The 23,792-nt window shown below is 38.1% G+C and overlaps 7 protein-coding genes across 9 annotated transcripts in view; 3 read left to right on the top strand and 4 right to left on the bottom strand.

Moving 5' to 3' along the window:
- LOC17898409 overlaps positions 1–4,566 on the top strand; it is a 4,978-nt gene extending 412 nt beyond the window's left edge. Inside the window, exons 2-11 of one of the 2 annotated variants that reach the window (XM_023777263.1) lie at positions 213–331; positions 419–863; positions 944–1,059; positions 1,143–1,896; positions 2,017–2,445; positions 2,601–2,789; positions 2,877–3,104; positions 3,207–3,525; positions 3,614–3,794; positions 3,872–4,566. In XM_023777263.1, the coding sequence (XP_023633031.1) occupies positions 213–331; positions 419–863; positions 944–1,059; positions 1,143–1,896; positions 2,017–2,445; positions 2,601–2,789; positions 2,877–3,104; positions 3,207–3,525; positions 3,614–3,794; positions 3,872–4,298 (3,207 nt within the window). In that variant the 3' untranslated portion in view covers positions 4,299–4,566. Of the gene's footprint in view, positions 1–212; positions 332–418; positions 864–943; positions 1,060–1,142; positions 1,897–2,016; positions 2,446–2,600; positions 2,790–2,876; positions 3,105–3,206; positions 3,526–3,610; positions 3,795–3,871 lie in introns of both variants that reach the window. The other variant, XM_023777262.1, reaches the window with a different exon arrangement.
- Positions 4,567–5,527: 961 nt separating this feature from the next.
- Positions 5,528–8,278, top strand: LOC17898406 (thiamine biosynthetic bifunctional enzyme TH1, chloroplastic). Of its 2 annotated transcripts, XM_023789507.1 has the most exons (9): positions 5,528–5,843; positions 5,934–6,009; positions 6,109–6,184; positions 6,268–6,402; positions 6,613–6,677; positions 6,764–6,891; positions 7,157–7,221; positions 7,330–7,410; positions 7,499–8,278. In XM_023789507.1, the coding sequence occupies exons 1-9, from the start codon at positions 5,538–5,540 to the stop codon at positions 8,025–8,027; spliced, it is 1,461 nt and encodes a 486-aa protein (XP_023645275.1). In that variant the 5' UTR covers positions 5,528–5,537; the 3' UTR covers positions 8,028–8,278. The 2 variants fall into 2 exon arrangements, with proteins under 2 accessions (XP_023645275.1, XP_023645274.1); XM_023789506.1 differs by having other exon boundaries at positions 7,157–7,410.
- Positions 8,279–8,363: 85 nt separating this feature from the next.
- LOC17898814 (uncharacterized PKHD-type hydroxylase At1g22950) lies at positions 8,364–10,749 on the bottom strand. The gene is made up of 9 exons (XM_006304928.2): positions 10,293–10,749; positions 10,157–10,204; positions 9,890–10,066; positions 9,645–9,795; positions 9,458–9,544; positions 9,244–9,368; positions 8,952–9,070; positions 8,724–8,835; positions 8,364–8,658 (listed from the first exon to the last, which is right to left on the bottom strand). The coding sequence occupies exons 1-9, from the start codon at positions 10,599–10,601 to the stop codon at positions 8,593–8,595; spliced, it is 1,194 nt and encodes a 397-aa protein (XP_006304990.1). The 5' UTR covers positions 10,602–10,749; the 3' UTR covers positions 8,364–8,592.
- Positions 10,750–11,127: 378 nt separating this feature from the next.
- On the bottom strand, positions 11,128–14,116 carry LOC17900929 (pentatricopeptide repeat-containing protein At1g22960, mitochondrial). Its single transcript, XM_006303706.2, has 2 exons — positions 11,514–14,116; positions 11,128–11,421 (listed from the first exon to the last, which is right to left on the bottom strand). Exon 1 carries the CDS (start codon positions 13,806–13,808, stop codon positions 11,646–11,648), a length of 2,163 nt encoding a protein of 720 aa, XP_006303768.1. The 5' UTR covers positions 13,809–14,116; the 3' UTR covers positions 11,128–11,421; positions 11,514–11,645.
- A 241-nt stretch (positions 14,117–14,357) lies between these two features.
- Positions 14,358–16,022, bottom strand: LOC17897824. Its single transcript, XM_006305137.2, has 4 exons — positions 15,904–16,022; positions 15,709–15,802; positions 15,408–15,617; positions 14,358–15,247 (listed from the first exon to the last, which is right to left on the bottom strand). Exons 1-4 carry the CDS (start codon positions 15,976–15,978, stop codon positions 14,556–14,558), a joined length of 1,071 nt encoding a protein of 356 aa, XP_006305199.1. The 5' UTR covers positions 15,979–16,022; the 3' UTR covers positions 14,358–14,555.
- Positions 16,023–17,440: 1,418 nt separating this feature from the next.
- On the bottom strand, positions 17,441–18,358 carry LOC17899510 (ethylene-responsive transcription factor ERF069). The gene has a single exon (XM_006304178.2). The coding sequence runs from the start codon at positions 18,139–18,141 to the stop codon at positions 17,602–17,604; it is 540 nt and encodes a 179-aa protein (XP_006304240.1). The 5' UTR covers positions 18,142–18,358; the 3' UTR covers positions 17,441–17,601.
- Positions 18,359–21,082: 2,724 nt separating this feature from the next.
- LOC17898545 (heavy metal-associated isoprenylated plant protein 22) lies at positions 21,083–22,225 on the top strand. Its single transcript, XM_006305680.2, has 3 exons — positions 21,083–21,239; positions 21,348–21,423; positions 21,719–22,225. Exons 1-3 carry the CDS (start codon positions 21,153–21,155, stop codon positions 22,012–22,014), a joined length of 459 nt encoding a protein of 152 aa, XP_006305742.1. The 5' UTR covers positions 21,083–21,152; the 3' UTR covers positions 22,015–22,225.
- The last annotated feature ends 1,567 nt before the right edge of the window (positions 22,226–23,792 follow it).

A 23,792-nucleotide genomic window follows, 5' to 3' on the forward strand; every position in this document is an offset into this window, starting at 1 on the left:
CTCTCTACTCTCTCTTCTCTCTCTCTCTCTCTCTCTCTCTCTCTCTCTCTCTCTCTCTCTCTCTCTCTCTCTCTCTCTCTCTCTCTCTTTCCTGATTAAGCCTTACTTACCCCTGAAATGACCGAGTCTTTGATTTGTCACATATTTTAAAAATTGGATAAAAGTTTTTGTCTTTTCGTTAACTTCTTATTCACCTTTTTCGTGTTGTGTAGCAATTTTATCATAACGTTTCGAGAAAGGCTCGTGCCAAGCCTAGAAGCCCTTCACGATCATCTGATGAAGAACTTGGCCAACGGATCGAGGCAAGGCTTCTTGCCGCTGAACAGAAAAGGTTTCAATTTTCTAAAAATTTAAAAGTTTTTGAGTCTTTCGATCGAGTCACTCTGTAGATTGATTTTGGTTGTTTGGAACATGTCAGGTTGGAGATTCTTGCGAAGGCGCAGATGCGTTTAGCGAAGTTAGATGAGTTAAGACAAGCAGCGAAAACTAGCGTGGAGATACGGTCTGAGAGGGAACGTGTGAAGCTTGGAACTCAAGTGGAGTCTCGTGTTCAAAAGGCTGAGGCTAATAGAATGAAGATTCTCAAGGCATCTCATCAGAAGAGGGCTTGTGCTAAGGAGAGAACGTCTCAGTCTATGATGAGGAGGATGGCGAGAGAGAGCAAGTATAAGGAACGAGTCCGTGCTTCGATCAATCAGAAACGTGTAGCTGCAGAGAAGAAACGTCTTGGGTTGCTTGAAGCTGAGAAGAAGAAAGCACGTGCTCGTGTTCAACAAGTACGTCACGTTGCCAACTCTGTTTCTAATCAGCGTGAGATGGAGAGAAGTAAAATGAGGGACAAACTTGAAGACAAATTGCAAAGAGTAAGCTTTGGTCTTTGTGTTACTTTTATTTGTTCTGTTTCTTCATCTTACGTTTTTTGGTGTTTGTTTTGATAATTCAGGCAAAGAGACATAGATCGGAGTTTCTTCGTCAGAGAAGACGACAACGTGATTCCATTAGTCTCTATTGCGATATGATGCAGGACGATGCTGATCTTCTCTCTAGAAAGCTGTCAAGGTAACACAGCGTTACATAACTCTTGTATATGTTTTCTATTAGCATCATCTTGATAGTATGTATTACTTTTGTGTTGTTTGTAGGTGTTGGAGGTGCTTTGTCAGGCAAAAGAGGACAACTTTAGACTTGGCTAAATCTTATGATGGTTTGAAGATTAATGAGTCTTTACCATTTGAGCAGCTTGCGGTGCTAATTGAGTCGCCTGCTACTCTTAGAACTGTTAAGTTGTTGCTCGATCGACTTGAAGTTCGCTTAGAAGCTTCTAAGAACGTTACCATCGCTTCTCAACCATCCATATTGGATAATATTGATCACCTTCTTAGAAGAGTTGCCACCCCAAGGAGAAAGACGCCAAGTAATTTGAGGAGCAGAAAAGGAAAGAAGGTTTCGTCTTCTGTTAGGAATGTGGCTGGGACACCAATGAAGATGTCTAGGTATCCTGTCAGAGTTGTTCTGTCTGCCTTTATGATACTCGGCCATCCAGATGCTGTTTTTAATGGCCAAGGGGATCAAGAGGCTGCTCTCAATAACGCGTCAAAGGGATTCGTGAGAGAGTTTAAGTTCTTGATAAATGTTATTAAAGAGGGCCCTGTTCAGGTTTCTGGTGGAGAATCAAACCTTCGGACCTTGAGATCCCAGTTGGACTTATTTGATAAGGCATGGTGCTCCTTTCTGAACTCATTTGTAATTTGGAAAGTTAAGGATGCTCGGTTGTTGGAAGATGACCTGGTAAGAGCGGCCTGTCAGCTTGAGCTTTCCATGATTCAAAAATGCAAGCTAACTCCAGAAGGGGGTGGCACTATGCTCACTCATGATAAGAAAGCAATTCAGATGCAGGTTTGCTTACTTAACTCTCTGTCATTTCCCTTATTCTTTGGCATCTTGTATTTCCTTATAATTGTTAAAATGGAAAATAGGGACTCTCTTTGATATTTTTGTTATGTAATGTGAATTCAGGTAACACAAGATCAAGAACTTCTAACTGAGAAAGTACGACACCTGAGTGGAGTTGCAGGAGTTGAGCGCATGGAAAGTGCATTATCGGAAACACGAACCAAGTACTTTCAGGCCAAGGAGAATGGTAGCCCTATGGCTAATCAACTCGCATGTTTGTTTTCTCCCAGCCCAGCTTCATCGCCAGTTCAGTCTGTGTCTAGTTCAAGCAGCAGAAGTAAAGATAGCATAGGTGTTGAAGGATCAAAACGTGTTAGTCGTTCTTTATTCAAAGATAACACCCCACCCTCATCTGGACCCTCAAGAGTCAGTAATGGCATTGTGGATGAGATTTCAAAACAGAATGAGTTAATGGTGAATGAGTTCTTGCACGATTGGAATTTCAAGTTTCCTGGTGAATCCACTGTAAAGGATGAAGATGAAAATATTCAGGTTTGTTTTCTTTGCACGGAGGTTAAATACTTTTTCCATTGTTTGCATTTCGACAAGTTCTACGCTAGGAGGATTTGGTATGGCTTCTGCAGTTCTGCACATGGTTGTTGAGTCATTACGTTTCTTGGCACTGATTTTGTTAATGTGTGTTGCAGAGAAAGATAAAGGAGACTATGGAGAGAGCTTTCTGGGATAATGTCATGGAATCCATTAAATTGGAGGAGCCAGACTATAGTTGCATCTCTAACCTTATGAAAGAAGTTAGTGACGAACTTTGCCAAATGGTACCAGATAGCTGGAAAGTAGAAATAACTGAAACTATTGATCTGGACATTCTCTCACAGGTTTGCCTCATCTTTCTGGTCCCATATTAAGTGACTGTCCTTTCTATATATATGATCAGTGGTTCTCATTTCGTCTTCTATTGGTAGTTGCTTAACTCCGGCACCTTGGATATCGATTACCTTGGAAAGATGCTTGAGTTTGCATTGGCTACTATGAGGAAACTCTCTGCCCCAGCCAATGACCGTGAGAATGAAATCACCCACCGGGATTTACTCAAGGAACTCCACAGGTTGTGTCAAGCTAAAGATGAATCTGGTAACCTTCGTGCTGTTGCAATAGTCAAGGGGATCCGCTTCACTCTAGAGCAGATTCAGGTCTGTATCCACAAGTCTTTTTCTATTCATTCATCATCAGTGATCACTTTGGATTGCTTGTAGACTTATCAATATCGTCATTTTTTGTTCCATATCCATCAGGAACTTAAGCAAGAGATAGGCAAAGGGCGCATAACAATTATGAAACCCTTTTTGCAAGGGCCAGCAGGCTTTGATTACCTTACACAAGCTTTTGAAAAGCGTTATGGACCGCCCACTCAAGCCTATGAATCACTACCAGTGACATTGAGATGGATATCAACGCTTTTGTCTTGCAAAGATGAGTGGGAAGAGCACAGAAATACGCTTTCTACCTTGAATGTGGTTGAGAGATCCTCCATGGGAATTTCTCTGAAAACTGGTGGAAGCTTTCTATCCCCAGTCAATACCACGTCCAAGTCAACTGTTGTGGACACTGCAGGTTTGCTTGTTACCCTGATTGAACAACTCTGCAAATACATACTTGAAGATTATCACTTATGAGTTTCATATGCTTTTTGATGCAGAAGGTCAAGTATCAGAATGCAAGGGAGAAAGAGTTGATCTGGCGGTGAGGCTGGGATTGTTGAAGCTGGTGAGTCAAGTATCTGGTTTAACACCAGAAGTTACACCGGAAACTTTTCAACTCAACCTCTCTCGCATGAGGGATATTCAAGCCGAAATTCAGAAGATAACTGTGGTAACCACAAGGTATGAATCATTGGTTATATATGGTAAAACTCGTGTATAAACCAGAGTACTCTTTAACTAAAAAGTATGTAATGCAGCTTGCTCATTTGGCGTCAAATGCTTGCTAAGAGCGAAATCGAAACAGAAAGCATGGCAAAGAAGTTGTTAGAGGTGTTAGATGGGAAAGAAGAAGCAGGACTAACAGAGATTGTGGAAACAACGATGAGTGAAGAAGATGAAGAGAAGAAGAAGATGATGAGAGGATTACTGGGGAAGAGTTTAGCAGAAGGTAACACAGTGTATGAAAGAGTTACAGGTTGTATATACAAAGCTGCTAGAGGAGCTTTATTGGCTGGGAACAAAGAATATGGGAAGAGAATGGTGGAAACAGAGATGAAGAAAGTAGGAGGAGGAGGGTTGAAAGAGAGGGTATTAGAGACATCTCGAGCCCTTGGTGTTGTAGCTTGTGTCTCGGTCAGAGTTCATGGTCCATGGTTGACTCATCTCATGCAGCAGCAACACTGAACCAAGCCACTCGGTAAACTTGTATAGCAATCTCATCTGTATATATAAAAACATAATATGATATATCTTCAATAATAACTACACGTGTAACGTAAGCTGCTTTGTGATTTGATGCATATGCTGATTTGTAAAACAAAAACAGCTTTGGTTCTTTTTAATATCCTTGTGTGTCTGATTGAATAAAATAGCTTGTGATTTGTAAACTTGTCTGAAACGTTTGTATATACATATGAATATTCTTATTAATCAATTATATAAAGCTTGCTTTTTTTTTTTTTTGTCAACTTCTTATATTAAAAGCCCAACACGGGGTAGAGAGTACAAATTTAGGCCCAACAAACCACAAATTGCAAGACAAAATATAAACATTGAACAATACAAAACACGTGTATAGCAACGTGGCAATTTCTGAACAGATCTGTGTTCTTCCCATGGCAAAGCCACCGACCGGAGCGCTTCAATCACTGAAATTTTTGCTTCCGATCTGTTCTTCAAAGCTTCTGCACAGATTTCTATTGAACGTAGCCTGTAATTTGTACGAATCACCTTCTACTAATAATTTCTGGAGATTTTGACTGAGTTTTAAACTTTGTTCACCGGAATTCAATCTCGATTGATAAGGATTAAAGTATTCTTCAGAGAACTATCTAACACGACAAGGACTCTAAATCTTCATACTCCACTTCCCTCAACCGCATCAACTTGAATCAAAACGACCAAAGAGAACCTTCACTCAATACAAACCATCCATGGAAGAGTGAGGAAATTACCGTCAATTGGACGAAGATTCAAGCACAGCACAACAAAGATCTATCAAAACCATCCTGATTTCAACGCTTCCTTCACATGAAAACGCTGACTTTAAGAACCAGCAGAAGGCTTTAACAAAAGATTAGAACCGAAACAAATTCGGAAAACTAAACCGACAAAACATCGGAACTAGAACTGGACAAAACCAGAAAACCTAAAACACCAAAGATATCAAACATACATATAGTTATAATTATAAGATCTCTGATGATAATCAGAGAAGAAAAGCAAAGCTTTCTCTCTCTAAAAGATCCGAGAGAGTTAAGAGAGAGAAGCTTATGGTTAAAAAAGTTAAACCTATATAAAGCTTGCTTTTAAATTTATCAATGTGTATCTCTGTATTTTTTATTTATTTTATACTCAATATTTAGTCACGATAATAAAATAAAAAAATATATAAAATAATCGAAAACAAAGAAGGGACGAGAAATGTATAGCTTAGGAGGAATAAGGAGTTGTCCGGCGAATTGGAGAAGCACGACGGCGTCAATGACGACGACGGAGAGAGTTAGAAAGGTACCGCAGGTTTTAACTGTGGCGGGATCGGATTCCGGCGCCGGAGCTGGAATCCAAGCCGACCTCAAAGTCTGCGCGGCTCGTGGTGTCTATTGCGCTTCAGTCATAACCGCCGTCACTGCTCAGAATACTCGAGGTGTTCAATCTGTTCATCTTCTTCCTCCGGAGTTCGTGTCTGAACAGCTCAAGTCCGTTCTCTCTGACTTCGAATTCGACGTCGTAAGCTTTCTTCCTTCTTCTGGTCAAACAGGGCAATCCAGTGATTTACTGTTTGATGATTGAACAATTGTGAGTGATATAACTTGTCAGGTGAAGACTGGGATGCTTCCTTCCACTGAGATCGTTGAGGTTCTTCTTCAAAATCTATCAGAGTTTCCAGTTCGTGGTAGGAAACCCAAAAGACTTTCACTTTTTGTTCTGTTTTTCAGATTTTTGAAGTTTGTGTCTTTCAATGCTTTAATATAGTTTTGTTTCGTTAAGGTAGCTTTGGTTGTTGATCCTGTGATGGTATCTACAAGTGGGCATGTTCTTGCTGGTTCTTCTATTCTTTCTATCTTTCGGTAAAGCTTATATGCCATTTGTTAAGTTTGTAATTTTTTGTGTTTGGTTGTGTTCGTTTATGAAATATGGTTTCTTATTGCAGAGAGAGATTACTGCCAATTGCTGATATTATAACCCCAAATGTGAAAGAGGCATCTGCTTTACTTGGCGGTGCTCAGATTAAGACTGTTGCAGAAATGCGGTCTGCAGCAAAGTTGTTGCATGAAATGGGTCCTAGGTTTCCATTTTCTCTCATTCCTCTCTATAGTCTCTATTCTTTTTTCTTGTCATCCCTTAATTAATCTACTGTGGAAGAAAAACAATCCTTCTACTTGTGGTTCCTTGGCATAAAGTTAAATCATTTTAGGTTTGGTTTTTATGTGTTTATGCTTAGTACAGGAGCATTATTGTCTGGTGTTGATCCATTTCTTGTTCCTTACTTTAACAGATTCGTACTTGTCAAAGGTGGTGATCTTCCTAACTCATCAGAATCAGTAGATGTTTTCTTTGATGGTATGATTATTATTAGATTGTCTCTTTTGATTAAGCTTGAAGACTTATAACAATTGTGGTTAAAAAATGTTGAACCCTTTTTTTAGGCAAGGAGTTTCATGAACTCCGTTCTCCTCGCATAGCTACAAGAAATACCCATGGAACTGGTTGCACTTTGGCTTCATGTATTGCAGCAGAGCTTGCCAAAGGCTCTTCCATGCTCTCGGCCGTGAAGGTACATATATATCCTTATTTTTCCATGGCTCCATGGCTCTCTACTATTTATATTAGTTTGTGTGCATTGACTCTTCGTCAGTGAAATTGATTTTAAGGGAAACAGATTTTTTCCTGTAAGTTCAAATTTCGAAAGAGATGTTCGGAGATTGATGATGAAAAAAAGTTTATGGTGGCTGAGATGCATGCTTTTTATTTGGGTTTGTATTTGAAAAGTAGTTTAACAAGGCTAATTATCTTGTTCTGGAACTTTCTGATGTTGGCAGGTGGCTAAACGCTTCGTTGATAATGCCCTTGATTACAGCAAAAATATGGTCATTGGCACTGGGAGGCAAGGACCTTTTGACCACTTTTTTTGTCTTAACAAGAACCTCCAAAGTTCTCGATGCAGCATATTTAATCCAGATGACCTGTTTCTATATGCTGTCACGGATTCTAGAATGAACAAAAAATGGAACCGGTCCATTGTGGATGCCGTGAAAGCTGCTATAGAGGGAGGGGCCACAATCATACAACTGAGGTTTGATCATGTTTGCTATAACTACAGCTACATCTCTTTTTATAGCTCTCTTTTATGGAGCCCAAATGACATCTCATTGCTATTGCAGGGAGAAAGAAGCCGAAACAAGGGAGTTTCTTGAAGAAGCAAAATCATGTGTTGGCATATGCCGGTCCCATGGAGTTTGTTTGTTGATAAATGACAGGATCGACATTGCGCTTGCTTGTGATGCTGATGGAGTCCATGTTGGTCAATCCGACATGCCGGTTGATCAAGTTCGTTCTCTTCTTGGCCCGGACAAGATCATTGGGGTCTCATGTAAGACACCAGAACAAGCCCATCAAGCATGGAAAGATGGTGCGGACTACATTGGATCGGGAGGAGTTTTTCCAACGAACACTAAGGCCAATAATCGTACCATAGGGCTTGATGGACTCGAAACAGTCTGTAAGGCGTCAAAATTACCCGTGGTTGCCATAGGAGGCATTGGAATCTCGAATGCTGAGTCTGTTATGCAGATCAATGCACCAAATCTAAAAGGTGTAGCGGTTGTGTCAGCTTTGTTCGACCAAGAGTGTGTTTTTACTCAAGCTAAGAAGTTGCATAAAACGCTTAAAGAGACTACAAGGGAAATGTGAAAACGCCCAAAATATCAGAGTAAGGTGGTTTAGTTTTGTTCAACCGATGTTGCTCCTCAGTTCTCACGGTTACCAAATGATTTGGACCATTTATAATTCTTCTACCCAATGTATCTGTTGATTTTTGCATCTCTCCGAGTCCTCACATAAGTTATTTTTTCAAGTAGATATTTTTAATGTATTTTCAATTGAGAAAGCCAAAAGTCAATAATAATTGTTACATATAGTGACGATAAAAAGTCTTTTCATCATTTGTGGTGATGCAGAATGCTTCTTCAGCTGATCATAAATCTATGCATACATGTTTTACTGAAGAAAGCTTCCCAAATACCCAAATTCTACAAGATAAGCCATTACATTGATATGAAGTTTTGATTTGTGTGTTTAATTTGGCTTCTTCACTTTAAGAAATTTATTGTTACAGCAATCTGAAAAATGGAACAAAATTTACCCTTGACAAAGGTATCTAATGCTTGCTTACAAACAAACGGTTTCACTTGCCTCTATATACATAGCCACTGAAACGATACAAAGAAGCAGAGGTTTTTGACTTATCCTTCTTTTTTTAGTCGGCACATGATTTTGAAGCCAGCTCAACAAGTGTCTTCTCTGCAGCTCTCCTAGCCAGCATCTGCAAATTACCAAGAACATGAGATAACACACAAAATAACTGCTTGCTTAAACTGATATACATACCTCTTTAGTTTCATTAATCGAATCACGTTGTCTTTTCTGTTTCTCAAGTTTGCATCCTCCGCACCAACTTGAGAAATCTTTCTGATAGTTCTTCATTTCTCGAAAAGTTGAGCTACATTAAGAAAACGGACATATGAAATGGTTCATGAAACAGATGTACACACATTGGCTGATGAAAGTATCTTACATCATGTAGAATGTAGTATTTCACATTTTAAAAAACTTTACCTTCTACACCACACAATCAAGTTGACTCGGTGTCCAGAAGTCGTAGCTCTAGCACCATGACGATGACGTCCACGATGAAGAATGGCGTGGCCAGGTACATGAGAGTAGTCATAAACTTCCTACAGAAGAACCAGTTAAGAGAGAATCTTATGAGTGATGGCTACACAAACTATGAATGTGCACATAGTAAGCTAATCAGTTCTGCCAATTTAAAAATCGTTGTCGTTGAGACAACATCATTACATTCAGTCACAAATGGCACTGACTGCTTCATGGTTGGTGTCACAAGTACCTTTTCACTGCTACCGGAGTTCACATGAGTATCACATCTCACACCTCGAAAGAACAACTCCCCACCGGAAAATTGTTTACCCAAACAGACATTCAAACTAAGCTCTGAGTCATCCACATGGAACCCTACAATCAAGAAGAAAATTTTAGATGTTCGGCCAGTTCAAATTTAACAAACAAGGAAGAAACCCAATATATAGCTTCCCGGTGCTTACCAAGTTCAACATCCCTATCTTTTCCATATTCAACAATATAGCCATGGTGAGAATCTAAAGAGGATCCACAAAATTCCGGATACAGAGCTGACACATGATTGAAGCCAAGCCCATCAGCAAATATATAACAACAAAAAGAAGCTCGCAATGATGAACAAAATCTGCAAATCACAATTAGAATCTTAACCTTGAGATATAGGACTTAAAAAGTCCTCAACCAATTGCTGGAGCATGCTATCAAAACCAAAATCATCAAGGACAACACCAAACTTGTTCATCGTATTTGGCCTCATTATTGTGGATCTTGAATCATAAACCCATTTCTCCATATGCTCAACCTGAGAAATTAGTCAATAAATGTAATAAAAAGACAAAGAACGACTTAGCTATGACCAAACATAAAAACGATAGCTTTTATAAGTCATTTCATACCTCAGCTAGTAACATTTCACAAAACTGTGGCTTAAACATTTCAAAAGTGAAAATCCCAGGAGAGGTTTCGACCATCATGTTCCTAAAACTCTGCTCCGACTTCTGAGTAAAAGCTCTAAGAAACGAAGGCACAAAGAAACTTGTAGGATCAAGAGAATAGATCTCTCCATGCAGACGCTGCAAAATCAGATGAACAACAAGCAAAAAAGGTTGAAGTAACCAATCCAAGATTAAGTCTTGTTAACCCAAATCGATAAAGAAAACTACCTGGTAAGAAGACAAGATATTCGCCCTGTATTCGTTATGCCTCATAATCTGAAAATGAGATACAAATTCAAGCTCAAATCACAGAAATGGAAGCTCAAAACTATAAAAAAAATCAGTAAAAGGAGGAAACTTTTACCCGAACTCGCTCAGGGTCAGGGGTGTATCGGAGAAGAAGGTCTTTCATAAAACTAGCTTTATCGATTCGTGTGGAATTGAGAAGCTGCTCGGGCAAGTAACGCTCAAGCGAGCTGAACAGAGACGGGCTAAAGTCCAAAGGTAGATCCTCATAGTTCTCAGGCTCATGCTCTTCTTTAGGGGTTCTCCGAAGTTTCAATCTTTCCTCGCCGTTTCCAGAGGAGTCTCGCGGTGGCTGCTGCTGCTGCTGCTCAGATTGTTTTCCGGAAGAATCGAGAGCCATAGATCTAAGATGAGTTTGATTGCACATTCAGGTCAAGAAAGCGATACGCATTCTAGGGTTTGATGAGTGAAAGAAAGAAGATGATGATGGTTTGTTTGAGAGGTTAGGGTTTCGCTTTTTTTATTTTTATAGAGAAACTGAGAAACCTCCTCACTAAAATAAAAACGTGGGACATTGCTGATATTGTTTCTTTGTTTGCTCCTACCATTTTTAGAAACGTTGATTTATATTTTGTTGTTGGTTCAGTGAAATTAAATCGCTGATGATACTAATAAATCTGTGTAATGTTGTTTGGTGGAAACTTTAGGTTACATTACATTTTACATCCATATAAATAAAAACAGTGACGCATGAATGATTTTGTACAAAATGATGATTCAGTGGAAACGAAATGTGACAGAGGCCAATGCTTACAAAAGAGAGAGAGAGAGAGAGAGAGAGAGAGAGAGAGAGAGAGAGAGAGAGAGAGAGAGAGAGAGAGAGAGAGAGAGAGAGAGAGAGAGAGAGAGAAGTAGTGTTTTTTTTTCTTTTTTTGCCTAAAACATGCTTAGAGTGTAGAGAGAAACAGAGCTTTGTACTTTTTGGCTGTTCTTCCCAAAAATGAAATTCTATGTTTTTCTGACATTTCCTTCTCTATTCCCAAAAATTGGTCCAAAGAATTAAACAATTACACAGGAAATCTTCCTTCACTGACTGTGAACTTCCTTTGCGATACACCATTATGTGTCACACTCTTTATTTCTATTCTCTTTGCCTTTGCTGTGTAAAAAATAAGTTAAAGCTTATAAAGCAAAGAGCTTTCAACAACATTGGATCTATTCTGGCCAGAGCTCAGAGTATGTTTCCCCTGCAGAAGTATAGCTTCGCATTATAATCTACAATCACAGACAGGGCAGAAGAGTTGTGAAAGCTGAGAGAGAAGAGTTTGTTGTAACATACCAATCAATCTGAGCGATCAACTAGGTTGTGCATAGTAATTGTAAAATTGATCATATGCACACTCAAGGGACAAACCGGCCAGCTCCAAGCAAAAATATGATCAATTCGACGACACACACCATTGCTTCCTCGTCAACTGAGTAATAACTTTTCAAGGAACTCAACCTCTCGTGCCGCATGGTCTTTTTCCAAATGCTTGAACAATGCATTGTGTGTGTAAGCATCTGGCTCAATCTCTTTATCTAGCATCTCTTTATACAATTTGACAACCTCTTCCCATTTCTCGAGCTCACTGTACTTGCTTATAAGCATTGTGTAGCTATATTTATTCGGTGAAATCCCCTCTTCTTCCATCTTGCACAAGTGTCTGTAAGCTTCATCTATATCACCTGCTTTGCACAACCCATTTAAAAGAGCATTGAATGTCATGACATTTGGATGAACGCCTGTCTTTTTCATCTCGGTGGAATATTGAAAGGCTTGTTCTAGCCTTCCTGCTTTCGCATGACCATGAATCAACACAAAGTAGGTAATCACAGTGGGAGATAACCTTTTACTCAGCATTTCATCATACAAGTCTCTAGCCATCTTAAACCCGCCCTTCTCCAAGTAAGCGCGAATAACCGTGGTGTAAGTAACATGATCTGGGACAAGACCAACTCTAAACACCTTACGCTGATATTCAATCGCTTTTTCCAGATTCCCAACCTTGCAGAGTCCGTCTATACGAACATTATAGATGATCAGATCTGGAGCATGATGATCCTTGGCCACCATCTCTTCGTGCAGACGAAACACTTTGTCTGAATCTCCAAGCCGCAGTTCACCCACAGTCCTTGTAATGTATGCATATCTATCAGGTTTAATTCCTTCCCTCAGCATCTCATCATAAATTTCGATTGCCATGGAAAGATTCCCATTCTTAACAAATCCTTTTACAAGAGTCGTGTAGGTAATCACATCAGGAAATATCAGTTGGCTGGTCATCTCTTCTTTTAACCGGCAAGCACCTTCCAAGTTCCCTGACTCACAAAGACCATCTATTAGAGTATTGTAGGTAACAACACAGCGACGGATATCTCCAACACTTAAGTCATCAAACAAAAGAGATGCCTCTACCATCTTTCCCATCTTGATGTACCCATGCATCAGAGTGTTATAAGACACAACATCAGGAGCTGCCATACTAGATAACAGCTGTCTGGCATCATCAATTCTTCCAAACTCGCAAAGAGCACGTATATAAATATTATATGTGGGTGTGGTTGGATAAATACCCACATTGATCATTTCATCCGTAACTCTCCAAGCTTCATCAAACAAGCCTTGTTTGCAGTACCCTTCAATCAAGGGATTAAAAGAATATAAAGTAACAGGGAACCCAGATCTTTGCATATCTCCATGAAACCGCCGAGCTTCCTCCATTTTACCATTCTTGGAAAATCCATTGATCAGTATATTATAAGTCACCTCACTAAATTCAATGTTTCTTCTCTTCATCTCTAACCAAATCTTGTCGACTTGATCCAAATGACCAGCCTTGAAACACGAATCCAACATAGTGTTAAACGTGATAACGGTTGGCAAAATACCATGCTCAACCATCATCCCATAGACCTCTCGAGGCTTATTCATCATCCTCGAATCCCTAAGAACCTTCAAAACACTGTTACAATTCCTAACACTAGGTAAGAACCCTTTCCTAATCATCTTCTCAAAACTCAAAAAACACTTCTCCGCCATATATTTCCTAGTGTAAACCCACAACAACAGATCCAAAAGCTTGATAACAATCAACTTATCAAAACTCCCATCAATCAAAAGATCATCCATTTCGTGCATACCAAGATCGATACTCCTCTCAGCAACAGAATAAGCTTCACCCATCAAACCATTCTCAGCTAAAATCTCAAGCATCGCAGCGAAAGCTTGCAGAGACTGCTTCACATCGCTCTGCCTCTGTATCCAATTGAAAAACCGAAACGCGATTCCCGGCTTTTCCCGAATCATATTGAGGACTCTAACAAGCAAATCTGGATCAGTCAAGAGGAGACGAAACTGATGAGAGGACCACTTCCGATTACGTTTGTTTTCCCCGTGGGAGCTCAAAATGAGATTGGCGTAATAAGACTCGAGATTGGAAGAGGAGGGGGAGGAGGAAGAAGACGAAGCAGCGCAATGAGGAAGAGTAGAGAATCGAAAGAGGAAGCGTGAGACGTTATTGCTGTTGTTGGTAGTAGAAATAGAGAAGAAAGATCTCGAAGCTCTGAGACAGAGACGGAGACATAGGATCATTGAGGATACAGAGAGGAACACATAGGAACCAAAATGGATCAAGAGTATCGATGATTTCAAAAATCCGAGAGAAGGAAGGAGGAGCGGCCATTAATTCTCCACGAAGCCTTGTGGTGCCATCTCTCCTCCCGTGCGTCGGCGATCAACATCTCTCCCGGAGCTTCACAAATAAGGGTTTATCCCAATGTTCTCCAAACCAAACCGGTTCTACCGTGATTCAATCTCCTTCCGGTTTGCTTTGTATCTCTATCTTTAACCGTATAAATCCGCGGTTAAAACCGTTAAATTCGGTTCTGTGCTTTCCTTTCCTCTCTGAAGTCAAAGGTTCTGACCGGTTGGTTGAACCACGACCAGAATTGTAACCAGTTTGCCTTTTGGTTTTGTTTTTTTTTTCTTTTGGTCAAACTTTGGATTTGGTTTCTTAAAGACATTCTCATGTGATATTTACCTACTTGTTCTTATCAAACTACATAAGGAAAAGTCGTAGAAGTTAGCTAATAGCTAACATTCTCACATGATCATGTTTAAAGATTCGAAATCTATTCTCAGTATCTAATTTCCAAAATGAAATTCCAAGTTGGGAAGATACCTAAACAAAATCTAAGCTCCATATCTATAAATTGAGGAAACGTATTCAAAAACACATTGAACAATACATATTACATGAATGTTAACAGAAGCCACACTTTCCAACAGAAGCTAGCTACTGAAACAAAAAACAAACTCGATTGCAGAAATCCAAACTTTCTAATTGCCAAGAGTAACATTCTGCATTTCAACAACTAGCTCTGCTTCGGATCTGTTGCCCAATTCAGTTTCCATATGTTTCAACAAGTTTCGCAGCTTTCCGCAAGCACCCGAAAATCCATCTGTGGAACTCTTCAAACCCTTAACTTCAGCCTCAACTTCGTCAAGGTTTCCCTGTATTATCTTCACAGTTTGCTTCATTTTTTCAGTCTCCTGAGGTGGATAGACACAAGCTCCAAGCTCATCGATTTGTACTCCGGTTCCTCGACACAGCTTCAGTAGCTTCTCAAGCGACTCCACAAACCCGCTATTATCCTTCGGATTCTCCAGCTTAATCATGCCACTGATAACTCGAATGAGTTCTTTAATCACCGAGATCGTCTCAGACACAATCTCAGCAACAATTGTAGCAACTTCCATTTCTTCAGGAGACAAATTATCGCCTAAATCTTCATCATCATCATCACCTGACATATTATCACCAGATGCCTCACATTCAGATGAAGGACAAGCTGGCTTCACTTCTTTCATCTCCCTAAGAACATCCTTCATAGACACCGCAACTTGTGTAATAGCCCTACCAATAGCAGTAATGTTTGTTGCAGGAACCTTCTTGAAACTGGAGCATGCCTCCCACACCACTCCCGAAAGCTGAGGAATAGAAGGCTTCTTATCCTTTTCATATGATCCCTCTAGTTCCCAGATACATAAAACAAATCCTCCAAAATTAAGCACTCACTAGAATTATGTAGAAAGGAAATCAAACTGTAACTACACACACTGCACTTTGACATAAGGAGTTCGATAGATGATACATAATGTGAGAAAAGTATAAAAATTTTCCATTATTACCGTATAAGCAGACAGAACCCTGCAACAATCTGAAGCTGGAATCGACGATTTGCTTAACAGAAACATGTATGATTGAAGACAAAGTAGTACCAGCACCAACTGTGCTTCCATGGCAACAAAGCAAAAACCCTTGAAGAGCATTGAAGTAAGACTCCATTGTCTCTGTAAGTGATTCAGCTTTTGGAGATTCTCCAGTCCATAGCATTCCCACTAACATTACCCACAAGCAAACACAAATTGAGAAGAAGAAATCACAAAAAGGATTCAAGAAGCTATAACAGCGAAGCCAAGTCTTTAAAACCTATGGTGGCTTGTTTAGAGAGGTGATCAGACATCTGAAGAACATCATTCCAATTAAATTTATCCGCTGTAGGAGACGCTGTTCCATCGAACAACTGCAAAAAAAATTGTAGCATAATCTTATGTCTGAATACGAATCTTATTAATTGTGTGAACTTGTATGAAACGAACACAAATCAATCAGATGAAAAATTACCTGGAGAGTATCATAGATGGTGTTGAGATGAGAAATCAGAAACTGATTTAGATCTTCTTTCTTTGATTTCACCATTTTTTTTTGGTCTTACAAACTCTTTGATGTCTCTGTGCTGAGTGCTAAAGCTAAAGCCTAAAGGGTTTTGCCGATGCTAAGCTTTTGACTACGGTCGTAACGATGTCGTTTTAGAGTCTTCTTATTTACAGAAAAGCCCTTTGAAATTTATAAGTATTGACTATTAGCTATCAAGTATCAACCGATCCTAACATTGCATAGAAGGATTTGAATGCTTTGGCTTTCTCTATAGTTGTTTTTATATGGTTTGGTTCAAAAGAAGTAACGATTTCTACTTTGATATTATAAATACTGTTTAGTTTGTTACTGATGGAGTGATGGTTTTGTTAGCTAGCTTTTGTGATCATGTACGGTTTCTTAACAAGGTTTTACAAAGCTAGCTAGTGAAGTACAGCTGAAAAAGTAAACCACATGTTTTTAGAATCTTTAAAGAAGCTGAGTCAGGTTTAACACAGAGACGCTCATGTACATAAAGTGTCGAAGAAAGATCAGAGACTGTTAACTTGTGAAAAGGTGAAGCAGTCTTTAACCAATAAGAGACAACATGTTTCTCCTGTAAATGCAGTAATCCGAACAATGAACAAACAGAGATATAGCAGTGCAATGTAGAGAAAATATTTGTACTACGAAAGGATCAACCTATGGTTGTGCTTGTTTAGAGAGGTGATCACACATCTATAATCAACGATTTGCTTAAGAGAACCGTGTATGATTGAGGACAGAGTAGGCCCATTAAGAATTTTGTGTGTTTTAAGTTAAAAAAATTCCCAAGTAAACCGATCCAACCCAAACATCGCTTATTAACGAATTTTACTAATAGAAGAAAGAAGTCAGTATTATAGAACCAGATTGTAAAAAAGGAGAGATCTTTTAATTTTATTCGTAGTGTTATGAGTAAAGAATGGTTTCGTTCAGAAATATGTGATGATTTATTATACATGACCTGAAGAAAAAACTAATGTTTTTGACGGTCTTGTGGTGGAACCAGTCAGCAGCTTTATTGTTATGTTCTTGAACAAACTAACTAACTATACGGTTTGATCAAGGTTTTGACAAAACTGGTCCTACTACACTGAGGTCCGGACTCAAAAGTGAAACCAGATTCCTTCACAACCTTTTAAAGAAATCAGTCCCTGGCCTACTCGAGATAGAAGTCGGTCGGCCGGTTGGTACAACATCTCTAGCTGACAGCCAATTCCATGCCTTAAACACATATGATTTCTTTTTCAGTTCGTGAAAGTGACAAACAAGACTAAGCAGAGAGTCAAGGTTTGTTTAACACATGGAATCATCACAGATTATGAACTTGGACGAGGTTGGAAGCAGCATCTACAGAGGCATCATCAGCATAAGCACAAGCGCTCTAGAGATGAACCAAGAGACAAAAATAGCAGTAATTTAAGTAAGAACTAAGCAAATTCTTAGAACAATTGTCTCAAATTGAAGCAAAAGTTAAAGAGAGTCAGAGACCAAATCAACCAGATCACAATATACAATTCTCAAAAAAAAAACAAAAGAACAAGAATCTGGAATGAAAAGTTAGAGCTTTTAGAATCCCAAACATGTACAAGATGAAGTTGGAAGTTAAAAAAAAAAAGATAGAAAGATGATCAATTTACAAAGTTAAACCACAGAAGACTCAGGTGTCTTGTCAGAGGAGCCAGCATCGGAATCTTTCTCCACCGCCGGGGAATCTTCATCAACATCAGGACGGCCAAAATTAGTAGGCGCATCAGGTCCAAGAAGCTGAATCGCAGCGTTATCATAAGCAAGAGCAGCTTCCTCAGCTGTTTCAAAAGTCCCTAGCCAAATACGTTCAGGTCTTCCTCCTTTACGATTCCCACCACCACCACCGCCGCCGTCGTGAGCTCTTCTACCACACCTGATCTCAGCCGCCCACTTCCCCCACGGTCTCTGCCTCACGCCACGGAACTTCTTCTTATTCTCAATCGTCTTCTTCGCGGCGAGAAACATCGCCGGAATCCTGATTTTAAAACGAGTTTTTTTCCCGGCATCGGCGGAATCGGGAGGATCGAGGACGATCTCCCTGACTAGCTTCTTACCACGACGCTTAGACGGAGGAGGAGGCGATGATTCGTCTTCGCTGCTTGAAGAATCGGTAGCTTCAAGGTCAGTGAATGAAATCCTAACGATTCGTTTCATGTTCGCCGGTGAAATCGGTGACGACGGAGCAAGGTTGTTGTAGGGGTGTTTAGGGTTTGTGTTCCGACTCCCTTAATAGGAAAGAAGAAGGATTTGGCTTGTTCGTTACTTAATCCAAAGTTTTAACCGACCTTTGCCTTTACCTTACTACTACTGTATCATATCTCTTATCTTTTCTAATCCGATGAGCGATGAGTATTTGATCAAATCTCTGTTTAAGTCGGTTTTTGAAATTTTCAAATTTTTGATAGACCAAAAATATTATATGGAAAATATCTGTTTTTGGGGAAAATTAATTTTAAAGTCGTGGGTAAAAATGTAAAATCATAAAAGAATTTTTAATGATTTTTCTACCATTTTGAAAATAATATTTTTGTTAAGAAATCAAATTGATAAAATAAAATAAAAATTAAAGCCGGTTTAGATTTGAAAAAATTTCAGCTGATTTGGTTGCGGCTCAACTAGGCTTTACGAGAAACCCAAACGAAAGCTCCACTAGTCTGGACTACTTCTTTTGGGCCTTCAAAACTTCTTTATAAGGCTTTAGTGATCCCATTACCAAATGTTTTCTAGATTGTAAAATTTTGCTTTCATCAAAAGTAACATACAATGTCATAAGATTGATATTTGGATTAGATGACCATCCATCATTCCATCAATGAAAATATAAATCCACATACATGCTTTTGATTAGAGTGTGCATGATTTTGTTATTATCACTTAGTGTTGAACTTTGTCTACTAGCTATATAACTTTACCAATCCTCACATTTCAGTATATTTGCAATGTATATCTTCTCTAATGAGAGAACAAATTTCAATATGTATGGGCATTTATCAAAGTTTTGGCTGGATCGAGACTCGAGAGCTCTTATGACCATTTTAATGGAGATTCTATCAAAACATATATAGACTTACTTTTTTGTATAATGATGATGATATTGGTATGGTACCCAAATACCCAATAGGCAATATATAGTTGCTTACTTTATTAATTAACCCCAAGTATTTATCAACAAGAAAGAGTAAATTTATAATACCCACGCTGATGGAATTAACTCTAATTAATCAACTAAGAAACGTAAAACACATGCATGCATGAGATCATGTTTATTAAGATGTGTATGACCAAGTTTGAAAATATATATTTCGAAATACGATGTTTTCTCTTCAAGAAGTGATGTTTCATTGTATCTTTCGTATGATTTCAACTATATATGACGCACTTACAACAATATTATCATATTATTAATTGTTACATCATTTTCTTATATTATTAGGATATGACTTGACTTCCTTATATATTATTCGTCACCACAAGTTACTGGGACTAATCATAATTAAAAATTCGTCTCCACAAGTTGCGTTGCACCACGAAGATAAAAACCGAACGGGTAAAAGGGACGTTTACCAAAATATCAACCTAATCTTCCCCCAAATCACCCATTTTTCCAAATAATTAAGCACAATCAACTCTGTTTATTTAAATTATACTCGTGACCGCTGATTGTTTTTTTTGGTGTATATAATTTAGTATACACCACAAAATATAAGAACATGACATAAGATTCTTACAGAATATAACAAAACATTTTTAAAAAATTTGTAGCCAGATGAAAGAAATCTATGAGAGTCGTATGATTTGACACGGCACTTTTGGTAAACGGGTTTATTACTTAATTTTGATTAATTAATCAAAGATGTTTCATCAAAAAACCTTGATGAAACTTTCGAATATATATGTGGACATGCATGGATTATAATATCCTACGACCATGATTAGCCAGTTCTCTATTCAAAATATCAGCTTATAGATTGGATCAAGATTAAGGCCAGCATTTATACATTTGTTTAGAGAAAACTTTTCCAATATTAAAAAGTCTAGGTGGCTACCATATAGTCTATTGTATATAAAAACGTCAATCTCTATCTCTAAGAATTGTCTATACTCTGTAGGATCAATTGGTATCAAAATTTCCATGAAACCCACAATAATTTTGAGAGGAACCATTCTCCAACGTACCTTCTCATTTAATTCTGTTTAATTTTCTTCTTATTTATGTATTTTTCATATTGTTTTTGTTCTTTAACTATTAGACGAAAAAAGTCGAAAGTATTAGAAAATATGGTAACTTTGGTCTATATATATGTACGTGTGGTATGTGCTATACATCAATATTGGTGCTCTTGTTAATTAATTTAAACCTAAGAAGAAAGTTCTATGGATCAACCATGGTCCAGATTCAAAGAATCTAAGAATAATAAGAGAATACTTCTTGTTACAATTAGAAAAGAACCTATACATATTAAAATGCAATAAGATCTTTACATGAATTAGTATGACAAAAGCAATCGCGATAGAATAGGGAAAAAATGTAAAATGCATGCATTAGTTTGCTATACATTTTCTAAATATGTAATTGGATTTTTCAAGTTCGGAAAATGGGCTCCATTTTGTTTACTGTATATGTTAATGTTTCAATTATTTTGTATACGTGTGCGTCGCAACTGCCGCTTGCGTGGTTGTACTCAAAAATAATTATTTTGTATACTATCGATCCTATGACAAATTTTAATCAAAAGTCAAAGCTAAGTATATATAGTAGTAATCCCCTTAATTTGCATAGACCCCATGCATGCTTACACACAGTATTATTGAGTTGTAATCAAGTTTTTCTATAGTAATCTTTAATTATAACACAAATTAACTAACCATTAAGAAAGGAAGAAAATGACAATGATGATACGAAAGAAAACATTAGAAAGGTACGTCCTCGTTGTCCGCCGGGGGATACTTTGGAAGAGCACATCAGTTTATCAATAGGCAACTCTTTAAGTTTAAATAACTATATCGTTACACACCTAATGTTATTTAATTAATCTATTTGAGTTTCCTAATACTCGGGACATTTATATTCACCACCCCCGAACTTTCCTATATAAGACACGACACCCATTATTATGTATCACTAGCTCTCTCTCTCCATCTCTCTTAGTTTGTGACAAGTAAACATGGGAGCTCTTGATTCTCTCTCTGAGTATTTCTCTAACCATTTCGACGTCTCCATAAGAAAACGAAAGAAGCGTAAAGTCATGCAGGTAACTAATAATCCCACAATTAAACGACTTCGTTTAGCTCTTCTTGTTTGTCTCGTTTGCTTATTTAATCCCTTTCCCTTTTGTAAATGTTTTGTTGGTAATGAGCAGACGGTGAATATAAAGGTGAAGATAGACTGTGACGGATGCGAACGCAAAATCAAGAACGCTGTTTCCTCCATGAAAGGTTCGATCCTCACCTCAACTCTCAAGTCTCAAGTAGTTCCCTTCACTCAAACACGAAACTAGCTTCTCGTAGCTCGCAAATACAATAAATATTGTTCTACAAGTAATTTATCACCCACACGAAACTATATACTAAATATAAGAAAACTCTAAACTTTGACTCTTTACCTTCATAATAACCATGATTATGTAATATAACACGTCATATTTTTATTTTTTTAACACAATTCCCTTCGATAGAAATCAGCCAAACACGGCCTTACTAATATACACACCACTCGTTTTTTTTTCCTTAGGAGCAAAATCAGTGGAAGTGAACAGAAAGATACACAAAGTGACGGTGAGTGGTTACGTGGATCCAAAGAAAGTGCTGAAGAGAGTGCAGAGCACCGGGAAGAAGAAAGCTGAGTTGTGGCCGTACGTTCCCTACACAATGGTGGCTTATCCGTACGCAGCCGGAGCTTACGACAAGAAGGCACCGCCAGGTTTCGTGAGGAAGTCGGAGCAGGCTCAGGCTCAGCCGGGAGGTACAGACGATAAGCTCATGTCCCTTTTCAGCGACGAGAACCCTAATGCTTGCACCGTCATGTGAATAAGTATATATATAGATAGCACTATAGCAGCCGATCTTCTATAAATAATTAGTAATGTATAACGTTGTATAAAGTTTAGAGTGGAACCTTTTTTTGTTACTGTTTAAGTCAGAATCAAAGCAACATGTAGTAATTAATTACTCTGCGTTTAGCGAGTTGTGGTCTTTTATCTCGTAATAATATAATTTTGGGTGTTTAATTTTGGATAAACCAAGCTCATGTGGATTAGAGTTAGAAGGGGGAAAAAAACATAACTGGTTTACAGAATTAGTTAAAATGGTTTTGTTTTTCCAATCTCATCAGTCAAAAATTTAATCGAAAAATGAAAGATAATAATAGTTTATACATTGAATCGGTACCGACCTAGTTTACACATCTATTTGGTTGTATTTGGAATACTAAAACCTAAAGCAAAAAAAGACCACCAATATTATACACAAAAACTGTGAAATGTTCAATTCCTTCGGTTGAGATGTCGTTTACGGTGACATTCTTCTTTAAACATTCCGTGATTAAAGGATTAGCATGGCGGTGAAGTATTAAACTAAATTTGGTTCTTTCCATAAATATCATACATTAAATATAGAATAGTGTATCCAATTCATATCCTATATCGAATAAAACAAGTATTAACCAAACAACCATCTCAAACCAATATTTTTGTTTGTATTCATTCACTCGACACAAGTAAAAGAGTTTTGTGGAGGCAGTGGTTGGTTAATTAAAAAGTTGAAAAGATTCTATGACGCTGGAGAAATCCTTGGCAAGTGAAAAGCCAAACATCAAACAATTATTATCCCATCTCTGCCCTTTCTGTTGCACACCTACGACAAGTGTATGATCCGACGGTAAACATTTTTATTAGCATGGGTCCGATTGTGTAACTCTACGTAATTAATGGTATTGTTCCTCGGTGGAAGTAGATATGTCGACGATGATGTCTCTGGATAAGATAAGATATTTTTATTAGTCAATAGTCAATACATATGTGATGAAAAGTAATTTAAATATGCAATTGCTCATATCTTTCTTATGTCCTCAAATTTTCCAAAACATTGTATTAAATTTTTGGAGCATAGTCATAGTTTGCCGACCATCAACAAAAGGACAAGTTTTCTTTTGTTGATAAAATGTCTTAATTGTGTTCCTTGTAATAATATAATAACGTGGTTGTTTAAGGAAAGACTTAAGAAAAATGGTACCTCGAACATTCAGTTTAAACTAATAAAAGACTTCCTATAGTTGAAAATTAATGATAGTTATCTCTCAAAATCAAATTCGATGTTGCATGAGCTTTATCAAACTAGAGATAACAGCAACAAGAGAAAAGAAAAAAAAAATCATTTGATGTTTGACCAGAAAATATAAAACGACATACATCATTTGATAATACGCTCAGAGGACATGTAAGTACATTGTCGGGTAATGACATGACTAATTATTTATTACGACCCCAATAAAATAAAGAGAAACATATTCTAAAAGTCTAATATGGCATGTGAAACTTTGAAAAGACACAAAACTAATGGACATATGAGGAGTAACATAGCAAACGCGTGGCGTCAAGACTTGGTAACTAGGAGTCAACGTTCCGATGATGCAGTGAGGCCCAGGGTTTGGGAGCTTCTGTTATATCGTTACGTGTACGGTGTTCGGGGGCATGAACGGTTTATATCACTCAGACCTAAAACACTAATCACGGCCGGATAGAGGATAATATTTGAAATGTGCAGTTTACATCAACCATAATGTAATGTTGTCTATGTATCTAACAGAT

The sequence above is a fragment of the Capsella rubella genome, unplaced genomic scaffold, assembly GCF_000375325.1.
Source record: "Capsella rubella cultivar Monte Gargano unplaced genomic scaffold, Caprub1_0 scaffold_1, whole genome shotgun sequence".
Lineage (NCBI taxonomy): Eukaryota > Viridiplantae > Streptophyta > Magnoliopsida > Brassicales > Brassicaceae > Capsella > Capsella rubella.